The sequence below is a fragment of the Oratosquilla oratoria genome, chromosome 7, assembly GCF_046742065.1.
Source record: "Oratosquilla oratoria isolate Oo_2021 chromosome 7, ASM4674206v1, whole genome shotgun sequence".
Classification (NCBI taxonomy): Eukaryota; Metazoa; Arthropoda; class Malacostraca; order Stomatopoda; family Squillidae; genus Oratosquilla; species Oratosquilla oratoria.
The window spans coordinates 39,573,967-39,586,466 of record NC_134783.1 but is presented as its reverse complement, the minus strand read 5'-3'; the positions used below and the strand labels follow the sequence as shown (position 1 = coordinate 39,586,466).

Genomic DNA, 12,500 nt, shown 5'->3' with positions numbered 1-12,500 from the left:
ATTATGCACATACAGCGTAAGAACAGTCTCAAAAGACCACAAGCTGGAGAGCTTGATGGAAGTGTTGGAAAACATCAACTGGGATATCGTGGGATTGAGTGAAGTCTGAAGGAAGAAAAGCTCACACAGCTATAAGACAGTCACCACCTGTTCTGCTATAGATATAAAGAGAAGGAAAGATCCAATGAAGTTGAATTCTTAATCAATCGAAAGATCATTGGTAATGTGGTATAATTCAGCAAGAAAAACTAAAGTATTACTTTATTTCTTTTTAAAACAGATTTCCCCAAACTTTTGGCATTACCGAGAAGAAAATAAATTTCTTTGCCAAAAATCAATAAGTGGTTCAAAGGAGGTGAAGTGGAAATAACGGACAAGTCGTATTTGCTAAATAAACTTCTTAACCAGAAATACATTTCATCTGTTTAGCTTGTGTGTGCTCGGCACCAAGTACTTCACCCAAAACGTAAAGAAAAAATGCGTTTCTTTTTTCCTGTAAAATCAACACGACGTTCTTTGTAACATAATCTAATCCACTTCATGAATGGCAACGATGGCGTCATGTCGTTGGGTCACGTGACCGCGCGACGTGACCTATCAGCCTCCATCGCAATGCAATAAATGCTGTTGAAAGCATCTCCGTTTTTAAGTCTCATGTAGCAGATGCGCATTTGGTGACATTCGATACATAAAAATAAACAAACAAACAAGATAAAGTAAATGAAAAAAGTGTACATAGAATTTCAGCCACCTCGCATATCATATTTTGTATCCGAGATGTAACTATGAGTAGTAATGTTTTTGTTTACACTACGACCGGCAGTGTACGTTTGTTTTCCCCCTCAGTATATGATATCTTGAGTACCGAATCATACGTCAGCCAGTTGCTCACATAATGTTCATTTTAAGCTACCGTATCTAACTTATTGTGATATACAGGACTGGTGTCCTGTATATCCATCGTGTACATTTTTAATTTGTGGTTTAAAATATGCTTATGTATGTATGTTGGTCAAATAAGCGCACTGAGTCACATATTTACACAAATAATCTAAAGAAAAAATAATAATGAACGACACTAAAAGGGTACACACACACACACACACACACACACACACACATACAAATAGTATCGCTGCGCTGCGAGTCGTTACTCCAATTTTCGTGGGCGGGGAGTTAGAGGTGTGTGTGCATGTAAGGTCACAGCATTACCCATAGATCGGTCATATACGAGCTCTGAGCTCTCTTCCGGGAGGGGAATAGCTGTCGATCACGGGTCCAACACGTGGTCCAAGACCATGGTGAATCACACACACACACGCACACACGGAATCACCCCTTTTGCTATATATAGAGATTAATTGTAAGACAATTGAGAGAGTGGGTGGATGAAGGACAGACCAAGATGGGCTGAATAACTCTATTGCTGAAATCAACGTTTCAACCAGCATAGTCATCATCAGGGACCAGACCACAAATTGTGAGGACCTAAATTGAACCCATATCCTGGACTTGACCCTTCCCTTTAATTAGCATCAATTATCAGACAATTCACCGCTTTTGATAAGGAGGGAAGGTTTTGTGTGTTCTCCCCTCCGTCTCTCTCCCCTCCCCTTTCTTTCCCCTCTTCCCCCCTCCCCTACCCTACCCTCCTTTCCCCTCTTTCCCGTCTTCCCCTTCTTCCATCCGGATCCACAAAAACATAAACACATCCAGACAAGTGAGTCGACCGCAGTTCTTCAGTGCCATATTGCTATTAGTGTCATAGTATTAATGTGCCTTAGTATCACAGTGCAACAGTGCCACAGTGCTATAGTGTTATAGTATTACTGTGTCATAGCATCACAGTGCAACAGTGCCATAGTGCTATAGTGTCATAATGTCACAATACCACAGTACCTCAATGTCACAGTGCAACAGTGCTACAGTACAACAGTGTCTCAGTACTACAGTACTATAACACAACAGTACTACAGCACTACAGCACTATAGTACCGCAGTGTCCTAGTGCCACTGACAAATATAACGGACGCGGGCAAGGCAGCCACCCCGAGGCACCCCGGGGGAGGAGGGGAGGAAGAGGAGGAGGAGGAGGAGGAGGAGGAGGAGAAGGAGGAGGAGGAAGAGGAGGAGGAGGAGGAGGAGGAGGCACTGCGGGGGCTGCCCCCTCAGTGCCGCTGCAAGACAAAGGGCTCAACGGCTGAGCAGCCCCCTTGCGTCCTTAATTGGTCTTTTTTCTCGTCCCTCGTGTTGCACTTTGTCCTAATGCCTCCCTCTTGTCCTTTGTATCGCCCTTTACATCATTCGTTGCCCTACGGCAACCTCTTCTCCTTTGTAGCTGTTCTTTGTAATGACCTTTATCGTTTCATCTAAAGCCTTTGTATTCATTCCATTCTCGCCCCTTAACGGATGGAACTTTTTCTTGATCGATGTCATCGATGACATTTCTGACTTCATAACCTATAGAAAATCCGTTGTTTATTTCCAGACGACGATAATACACGTCATTTACAGTGATTCGTTGTTTCAGCTAAAAGAATCACTTGGAGGCAGCCATAAAAATTGTGTAAATCGTCAGTTGTTGTAAGAATGTTCATCCCTACATTCGGTTCATTCTAGTCACAAACGCGACAAGCGCCAAATTCAATTTTCCCGCGCAATCAATCTTGCACGACATGACGTCATTGCTTATAATCGTACTTCGCTCATTTCAACATGCCGGATACTTTCGTCATTAATTTGATGTTGCCAAGTAGTCGGTGTACAGTTATTATATTTCATTCAATAACAGCTGTTCGTTATCTAGATATTCGAATGATATGATGATATGGTTTAACGTCACAAACTCCTCCTTATCGGAAGGCTCGAACGATGCCCCTCACAGAGGGCTTTATATTCGAATGGTTAACGTAAAAAGTCGTCGAGGTTTGTCCATCAATATGATTTTGTTTTATTTCATTTATCTATTTATCTATCTGTATAAAGTTACGGAGGGTGGAAAGCTGGACATAGAATGGAAGCAGTTTGACGACATCTGTGACGTCATGCCTCATATTTAAAGACGACATGACGTAAAATCAAACGAAAAAGGCGCGAAAACGAGGATGAGAGGGAAATTGACAATTCAAAAATAGAATAGATGAAGAAAGCTCTAGAATTAGAGCTGCCTAAGATGACGATGATATGAAGAAATATTGAATGAGTATTCTGAGCGACATAGCAAGGTGGTAAAGAAGAAATTAGAGTTTACATATTATTGTTTTACCCCACATATGCATCGAAAATAACGTACACACACACACACACACACACACACACACACACACACACACACACACACACACACACACACACACACACACACACACACGGATTGGTAAAGCACTGGCCTCACAAGCCAGAGAACCGGGGTTCGATTCCCCGGTCGGGCGGAGATAAGTTGGGTTTGTCTCCTTTCACGTGTAGCCCCTGTTCACCTAGCAGCGAGTAGGTACGGGACGTTAGTCAAGGAGTTGTGACCTTGCTGTCCCGGTGTGTGGTGTGTGAGTGGTCTCAGACCTACCCAGAGATCGGCTAATAAGGAGCTCTGAGCTCACTGCCGTAGGGTGGTGTCTGGCTGTCTCGACAGAGACTGCAGCAGATCCGAGGTGAATACACACACACACACACACACACACACACACACACACACGACTCGGTGGCGCGGTTGGTAGAATCCCAAACTGTCACTACGGCGGTCCGGGTTCGAATCCTGCCCAGGGCTGAAAATAATTTCAGTATCGCTGCGCTTCGAGTCGTTACTCCAACTCTCGTGGGCGGGGAGTTGGGTGTGTGTGTGCGTGTAAGGTCAAAGCATTACCCATAGATCGGTCATACAAGCTCTGAGCTCTCTTCCGGGAGGGAAATAGCTGTCGATAACGAGTCCAACACGTGATCCAAAGACCAAGGTGAACACACACACACAAACACACATACATACACACACACGCATACACACACACACACGGCTCGGTGGCGGATTGGTAAAGCACTGGCCTCACACGCCAGAGAACCGGGGTTCGATTCCCCAGCCGGGCGGAGATAAGTTGGGTTTGTCTCCTTTCACGTGTAACCCCTGTTCACCTAGCAGCGAGTAGGTACGGGACGTTAGTCAAGGAGTTGTGACCTTGCTGTCCCGGTGTGTGGTGTGTGAGTGGTCTCAGACCTACCCAGAGATCGGCAAATAATGAGCTCTGAGCTCACTGCCGTAGGGTGGTGTCTGGCTGTCTCGACAGAGGCTGCAGCAGATCCGAGGTGAATACACACACACACACACACGCACAGATTGAACACACCCTCCTGTGGCGTAATATTCAACTAACGTAGCCATCCCCCGGTCCTTCACGCTGAGGAAGACGGGGAGTGGAGGTGGGGGGGGGGGAGAAGAGGATTGAGAAGGAGGTCCTGTCATCCAGATGACAAATTCCTTCCGGTGTGTCTTGGCACCCCCCTCCCCCTCCCCCCTCCCCCCTCCCCCCCCATCCCGGCTCTTTCTTGACCAATCCTCCCCTCCTCCTCCTTCTTCTTCTTCTTCTTCTTCTTCTTCTTCTTCTTCTTCTTCTTCTTCTTCTTCTTCTTCTTCTTCTTCTTCTTCTTCTTCGTCCTCACGATTCTTTTTCTTTCAGTGTTATCTATGAATAGAAATCTTTCTCAACGGGTCCCTTCCCCCGAATTCACCAGCAATTCTCCTTTCCTGACCTCACCTGACCTTTCTTTGACCTGCTGTCAAAAGGCGTCACGGCACGTGGCAACCACAACGTCAAACCATTTCAGAGGTGAGGGGGGAGGGGGAGACGAGGGGAGAGGGGAAATGGAGGAGGGGGTGGGGGAATGGAGGAGGGGGGTGGGGGAAGGGAGGAGGGGGAAGGGGTGGGGGAAGGGAGGCGAGGGGGGAAGGGGAGGGAAAGTGGGAAAGGGAAGGAAGAAGGAGGAGGGGGAGTAACTATGACGTCATCCTAAGTGCATCACTTGGAAGTCAAGGGAAAGGACCAACAAGGAAACAACTCTCCTTTTACCAACTAAACCCCAGACGTTCTGTTAACAAGAAAGTTCTATCAGAGGGGGGGAGGGGGGAGGGGATCTGACTCAGGGACCCCGAGCCGTCTCTTTAGGGGTCCCTGGAGTCCCTAATTTGACACACTAATTAGGGACAACCCCCTACCCCCTTCAGGGCGGAGACCCAGTGTGTCCATTTGGTTTGCAAATTGAGCAGTGGGCCGTTTGCTGCCTTCACTACTCAGGCGCTTCGGGGTGGGTGGGGAGTTGACATGGACATGAATGAAATAGTATGGCGACGGTATATATAAACACACACATATGTATATATATATATATATATATATATATATATATATGTATATATATATATATTTACATACAATATACATATATATATATATATATATGTACATATATATATATATATATATATGTACATATATATATATATATATATATATATATATATATATATATATATATATATATATATATATATGCACATACATGCATATACAAAGGGCCAAAATCAAAGGCATAATTCCACTGCCACCCATTTCATCTCCACTCATTCCACTCCCATTTACCACCCCTCCCTCCCTCACTCACTCTCATCTTAGCTCCTCCTGGATGACGGATCATCCCTGCATCTCGCCCAATGCCCTGGGGGGTCAGAAGAAATGCAGCTAGACACAGCACATCCACAGCAAGGCTGCTTCATTCCGTCGGCGAACCCCCCCCCCCCGCCTCTCCATCCCCTCATGCAGAAAAAGAGAAGACGGGGAGAAATTCCTTTGTGCTGCGTCAAAATATCATTCACACATATATCACTCACCCCTCGATCCCCCACCCACTCCCTTCCATGCATCACAGCATCATCCATATACAACCATTCTCCACTCACCCCTATCTTCTGTCTTCTCCCTTCCTTCTTCAACAGACATTCCCCTCTTTCCCAATGCCTCTTTTATCCCATCCATCCACCTCATCCTTGGTCGCCCCCTCGTGTTCACTCCCTACACCTCTGCCTTCCACACCTCTTTTACTAATCTTTCTTCAGTAATTCTTTCCATGTGTCCAAATCATTCCAATAATCTTTCATCAACCCTATCTTCCAACTCCCTTTCCATCCCCGTTCTCCTTCTCACCTCCTCGTTTCTCACTCTATCCAGCCTAGTAACCCCTTCTATACTTCTCAGGCACTTCATCTCAAACACATTTAAACTCTTCCTCTCTTATGTTCAATGTTTCTGCTTCATACGGTGTTGTCGCCACAATCACTGTTTTATACAATCTCTTCTTAGCATCCTTTCCCAAATGTCTGTTTCTCATTAAAATATTTAATCCCCCAAGGCATTTATTTGCCTCTCTCAATCTACATTCTACCTCCACCTCCACTCCTTTTCCCGCTACATTCGCACCCAAATATCTAAAGCTATCCATCTTCCTCCAGTCTCTCTTCCATAATACTCACTTCCAATTTGCTGCCATCCTCTCCCTTAGTACACATCATCACCTTACTTTTACCCACATTTATCTTCAACATCCTTCTTTCGCACACCTTCCCAAACTCCGTCACTAACTTCCTTAACCCTCCTCTGATCCTGATACAATCGCAGAGTCGTCAGCAAACAACAACTGGCTTATTTCCCACTTTTCTCCATTTTCTTTAAGTATCTCTAATCCCTGCCCCATTACCCTTGCGTTCACCTCTCGCACCACCCCTTCTATGTATAAATTGAACAGCCAAGGCGACCTAACACATCCCTAGCGAAGTCCCACCTTTACCTCAAACCACTCGCTCACTCCATTTCTGATGCTAACAGGCTCTACTACTCTCGTAAAAAAAAAAGACTGTTCTTAACAGGTTTCCTCCTATCCCATACATCAATACCTCTCCTACTTCAAATAAACAATATGTGACGATAAGAGATGAAACAAAGGTCAGATTGTCGAGGAATCAACATTTACTGGTATCCAGACAGGTTATGACTTGACATCAATAAGCACTTTTCGCACGCAGGGTTATAGAAATCAAAGAAAATGGCACACTCTCTTTCAAAGGTTGCCCACCCCTGCAGTTGATGGACTTTTTAGTATGAACCACTAAAGGTTTGTATTTTCTTTTTTTTTCATAGATCTATCTAAACTATAGACCTCTTCTAGATACACCAAAATACGCCATTATCGATTATGCATCCACAACACATAATTCTATACATCACACTTGTCATCCTAGTAGACAATATGCTAAAATTATTTCAGTAAATACAACAAAATAGAACAGAAAAAATAAAAATAAAATACCTTAAACAGATATAATGGAGACAAATTGTAACTTCAAATTGTATACTGTATTTGGTGAGTGCCACAGATGGTACCCCACCTTGCCCGTCCCCCCACCCCCGCAAGGCAACATGGACTTTTGTACTCACCTTGCACAGACTGCACTATATCCCCCCAGCCCCAGCAGCGCATCAGCAACAGAAAAGGCGGGAAACAGAGGAGACGACTGCGCGTACTCATACTCATTGCGCTGGAGGGCTGGGGCGAACTTTGTTGATTGTTCTCACTTGAAGAGTTGGTTGATCTTCTTCACAGCGAGTTGTAGATAATATACAGAAGTATATTCTATTTGAAGCAGAGGAAGGTCGCTCGAGACGCATCGCCACGCTGGCCAGTCTACTCACACGACATGACGTCATAGAGGGGGAGGCCGATATTGTGTATACACGGGCTTGCTATTCCTCTCGGACCACACGTGGCGTGACGAAAGAGTTTGTAATATGTACAGTTGCTAGGAGACACAGTGTGCCAGCAGACAAACAGGCTGACTGTCAGCGAGAGTGTGTGTGATGGATCAGCAGGTTTATGTACACAGCTAAGAGGTGCACGCAGTATACCTGTTCCTCTCTTTGCATCGTCTGGGCTTCGAAGAGAAAGGAACCTTGCCGTCTGAAAAAGACGTATTGTGTTTCTCTAGATTAGAGAACAAAGAATTCAATAAAAGTGTTTATAAACAATGTACGACCTTACGTAAGTGTGCGCACGCACGCACACACACAATACACACACACACACACACACACACACACACACACACACACACACACACAATTTTGGCATTTGCTGGAGATGTCTTCGGAGGCGACATGACGTCATATCGGCCTCAGACATTTCATTTGCTCTTAGGACAGGACGATGTGACGTCATTGCTAAGCCCTGCCTTCCAGTGCGTGGGCAGTCATATATCGTGCCCCACGCATGTGCACACAAACTCCACTTCTGTTATTGCATACAGAGGTACATGATGCATATATATATGCACAGAAAATTCGACCCACATACATGCACACAGTCTTCACCTTATAATCAAACTGATTTTTGTAAATAATACTACATTAATGCAAAGACAAGGAGAGATGTATTTATAATGTAAATAAAGTATTGGGTTAAATTTGTGTGTACACATAAACACTGGTGTGCACACGTCAGCACACACACACACACACACACACACACACACACACACACACACACACACACACACACACACACACACACACACACACACACACACACACACACACACACACACAAAGAATCTTGAAGTCCCCAGCTGGCAAAGCCATCAGCCCGAGCCCGACTGGCCGCTGTCCTGATCACTGATCACGCCCACACTGCAATGATCACTGATCACCTTCATACTAATGTTGAACGAAGATATTCACTGCATTGATCAGTGATCATGGCCTCATTGATCCCACATGACACTGAACCATTTTCTTTCATAGTAATGATCACACAGTGTTGATCACTGATCTCATCTTCACTGCTCAAATTGATCTTCACTAACGTTCACATTGCAATGATCATTATACATGACGGTAATACGCTGATCATTGATCATGTCTACACTGCATTGATCACTGGTCATTACTACACTATACTGATCATTGTTTACGTCCATACTGCGTTGATCAGTGATCATTTCTAAATTATAATGATCAGCGATCACGTCCGAATAGCACTGATCATTGATCACCTTCACACAGTGATGATTATTGTTGTCTGCACTGGCTTGGTCAGTGATTAACCACAATACGTTGATCACTGATCACGTTTCCAATGTGATGCTCAGTGACCACATCACTGATCACTGATCAGTAATCATATCCAACCGGTACTGATCGTTGAGCACTGATCATTTATTTCGTCAGTACTTCGTTTAATACCGATCACAACCATACGATATTGATCATTAACTGATCCACGGCAATGATCATAACTACTGATCTTCACTTCGTGTCCCTTTGTTGATCTTTGAGCGTTCCATGCAGGACCAACTCTCTAACCCTTAGAGGACGGAGCCACCGCATAATGAAACCGTACAATGGAACCGCATAATGCGCATAATGAAAAATAATAACAAATTAATAAACAAACGAATGAATAAATAAATATGGGCATAAATGAATAAATAAACAAATAAATCAATTAAACAAATGAATAAATAAATAAGGCAATACAAATAAATGCATAAATATAAATAAACATGAATGAACATAAAAAATACAAATAGATGAACAAATAAATATATAGATAAATAGATGAATAAATTAGTAAAATAAATAAATTAATGAATGAATAAATTAGTATTATATATAATCAAATAAATATATAAAACTGACGTTCGCCAGAATAGAATATATAATCAATCGCTTGACACGTGGAGATTGACCGCTTGGGGGCTCCCCTCAGCTGAATAAAACCACCTGAAATAGGAATTGATTGGTGGCAACAGCCCAGCAGGTCACGTGATCGGTGGATGAGTTGATGAAGTTGATGAACTAATTGATAGACTTCGAGTGTGAGACGTCAGTGTCATCTTAGTTTCTCTTTTTCTTTTATCTTTGTTCTCTTAGATCGACTTCGACTTTTCTCCTTATTCTCTTGGGGCGAGTCTGTCTTTTCTCTTTGTTTTCTTTGGACGAGTTCGAGTTTTCTCTTTATTCTCTTAGAGTGACATCGACTTTTCTCTTTGTTCTCTTGGGGCGAGTTTCTTTTCTCTTTGTTCTCTTGGAGCGAGTCTGTCCTTTCTCTCTGTTCTCTTGGAGCGACTTCGACTTTTCTCTTTGTTCTCTTGGAGCGACTTCGAGTTTTCTCTTTGTTCTCTAGGGGCGAGTTCGACTTTTCTCTTTGTTTTCTTGGGGCGAGTTTCTTTTCTCTTTGTTCTCTTTGAGCGAGTCTGTCCTTTCTCTCTCTTCTCTTGGGGCGACTTCGACTTTTCTCTTTGTTTTCTTGGAGCGACTTTGACTTTCTTCCTTGTCCTTTTAGATCGACTTCGATTTTTCTCCTTGTTCTCTTGGAACGAGTTCGATTTTTCTCTTTGTTCTCTTAGATCGACTTTTACGATCTCGCAAGACTTTACGATCTCGCAAGACTTTTACGATCTCGCAAGACTTTACGATCTCCAAGACTTTTACGATCTCGCAAAACTTTTACGATCTTGCAAGACTTTTACGATCTCGCAAGACTTTACGATCTCGCAAGACTTTTACGATCTCGCAAGACTTTACGATCTTGCAAGACTTTACGATCTCGCAAGACTTTTACGATCTCGCAAGACTTTTACGATCTCGCAAGACTTTACGATCTCGCAAGACTTTACGATCTCGCAAGACTTTTACGATCTCGCAAGACTTTACGATCTCGCAAGACTTTACGATCTCGCAAGACTTTTACAATCTCGCAAGACTTTTACGATCTCGCAAGACTTTACAATCTCGCAAGATTTTTACGATCTCGCAAGACTTTTACGATCTCGCAAGACTTTACGATCTCGCAAGATTTTACGATTTCGCAAGACTTTTACGATCTCGCAAGACTTTACGATCTCGCAAGACTTTTACGATTTCGCAAAACTTTACGATCTCGCAGGACTTTTACGATCTCGCAAGACTTTTACGATCTCGCAAATCGTATGATCTCGCAAGTCTTTTAATCTCATAAATTTTACAATGGCGCAAGACTTGCGATGTCGTAAGACTTACGATCTCGTAAAACACACATTATCCTTCAGAGCCGAGATGCTCCCCCCCTCAGATGAATAAAATCGCCTGGCGGCAGTCAGAATAAACAAGAAAGATTGTAGCGACCAACCCGCATCAGCTGACATAGGAAGCCACGTTCCATGTATTCTTTCCCAAGGGGTCCATTCCCCGTCTTTGGAATAGCTACAGCAAACCCAACCTTACATGTCCTAAATCTAACCTAAAATAACCGTAATTTAATCTTAACCTAAACCTAACCTAAACTCATCCTAAACCTAACCTATCATTAAGGCCAAACTACCAAAACCTCGTGACGTCACGTGGAACAAACCACATCAAAACATGACGTCACGCTAAGTGGGAGGGGAAAGGACCCTCCAGGAAAGAACTTGATTTTTTTATCCGGGCACGCGCGTGCAGCCCGATCGGGCACAATCGGCCCCTTCTTCGCCGAGTTGCAGCAGGAGCAGCTGCTGTAACAGCTGAAAGTGGCGATGGACAGCAGTTTCTGCGAAAAAAGTCCTTATAAGAGAAGCATTCTCTGTGGCTTGAATGAGAACGACATGGCGAGTCGTCCCGTTTTTCTTGTTCGTCGACTCGTCCAAATAACGTCGCCGTTGTGTTCGTGTGCTTATTTAATCTAACTTGGTTTTGTTTCATTTGAGTATATTTCATCTTAATTTTGTTTTATTTTGTGTTGTTTATTTGTCTTTCTGTTAGGTTTGATTTTTTTTTTTTTTTTAATTGCGGGGACGGTTGTGAGAGATTCTTTTATGGGGGCGGGAAAGTTTGTCATTTAGTTAATATGTTTTCTCTGACATACTTCAATCATCTCATTATGACACACACACACACACACATACACACACACACACACACACACATATATATATATATATATATATATATATATATATATATATATATATATATATAATATACATATATATATATATATATATATATGTGTGTGTGTGTGTGTGTGTGTGTGTGTGTGTGTGTGTGTGTGTGTGTGTGTGTGTGTGTGTGTGTGTGTGTGTGTGTGTGTGTGTGTGTGTGTGTGTGTGTGCGTGCGCGCGCATGTGTGTGGTGAACAGTCCCCCACATGTGCGTCTACGCGACATTTATGATTTTGGCTTATAGTATCGTCACTGCAGAAATGGGATGGGCAAGGAATTTATATGCTGTGTAGAAACAGCTGGCCTTCAACCTTATATCACTATTGTGTAGATTAAGTCCATATTACGCCTGCACTACAGGCATTTGTATCCTCATGAAAGCACAACCTTGGCCCTGCCGAACCACGTTTCGGCGAGGATGTGTCCTTAGCTACTTTTCAGTACGTCGGCTGTGTATATAAGGAGGTAGGTTTTGGTCTCCAGGGGCAGTTCTCTACAGCACTTGTAACTC

The 12,500-nt window shown here is 43.4% G+C and overlaps 1 protein-coding gene across 1 annotated transcript in view; it reads right to left on the bottom strand.

Moving 5' to 3' along the window:
• The window catches only part of LOC143027083 (uncharacterized), a 67,958-nt gene that overhangs the window by 50,939 nt on the left and 4,519 nt on the right, over positions 1-12,500 (bottom strand). Inside the window, exon 2 of the mRNA XM_076188026.1 lies at positions 7,473-7,992. Coding sequence (XP_076044141.1) covers positions 7,473-7,569 — 97 coding nt within the window. The 5' untranslated portion in view covers positions 7,570-7,992. The remainder of the gene's footprint in view (positions 1-7,472; positions 7,993-12,500) is intronic.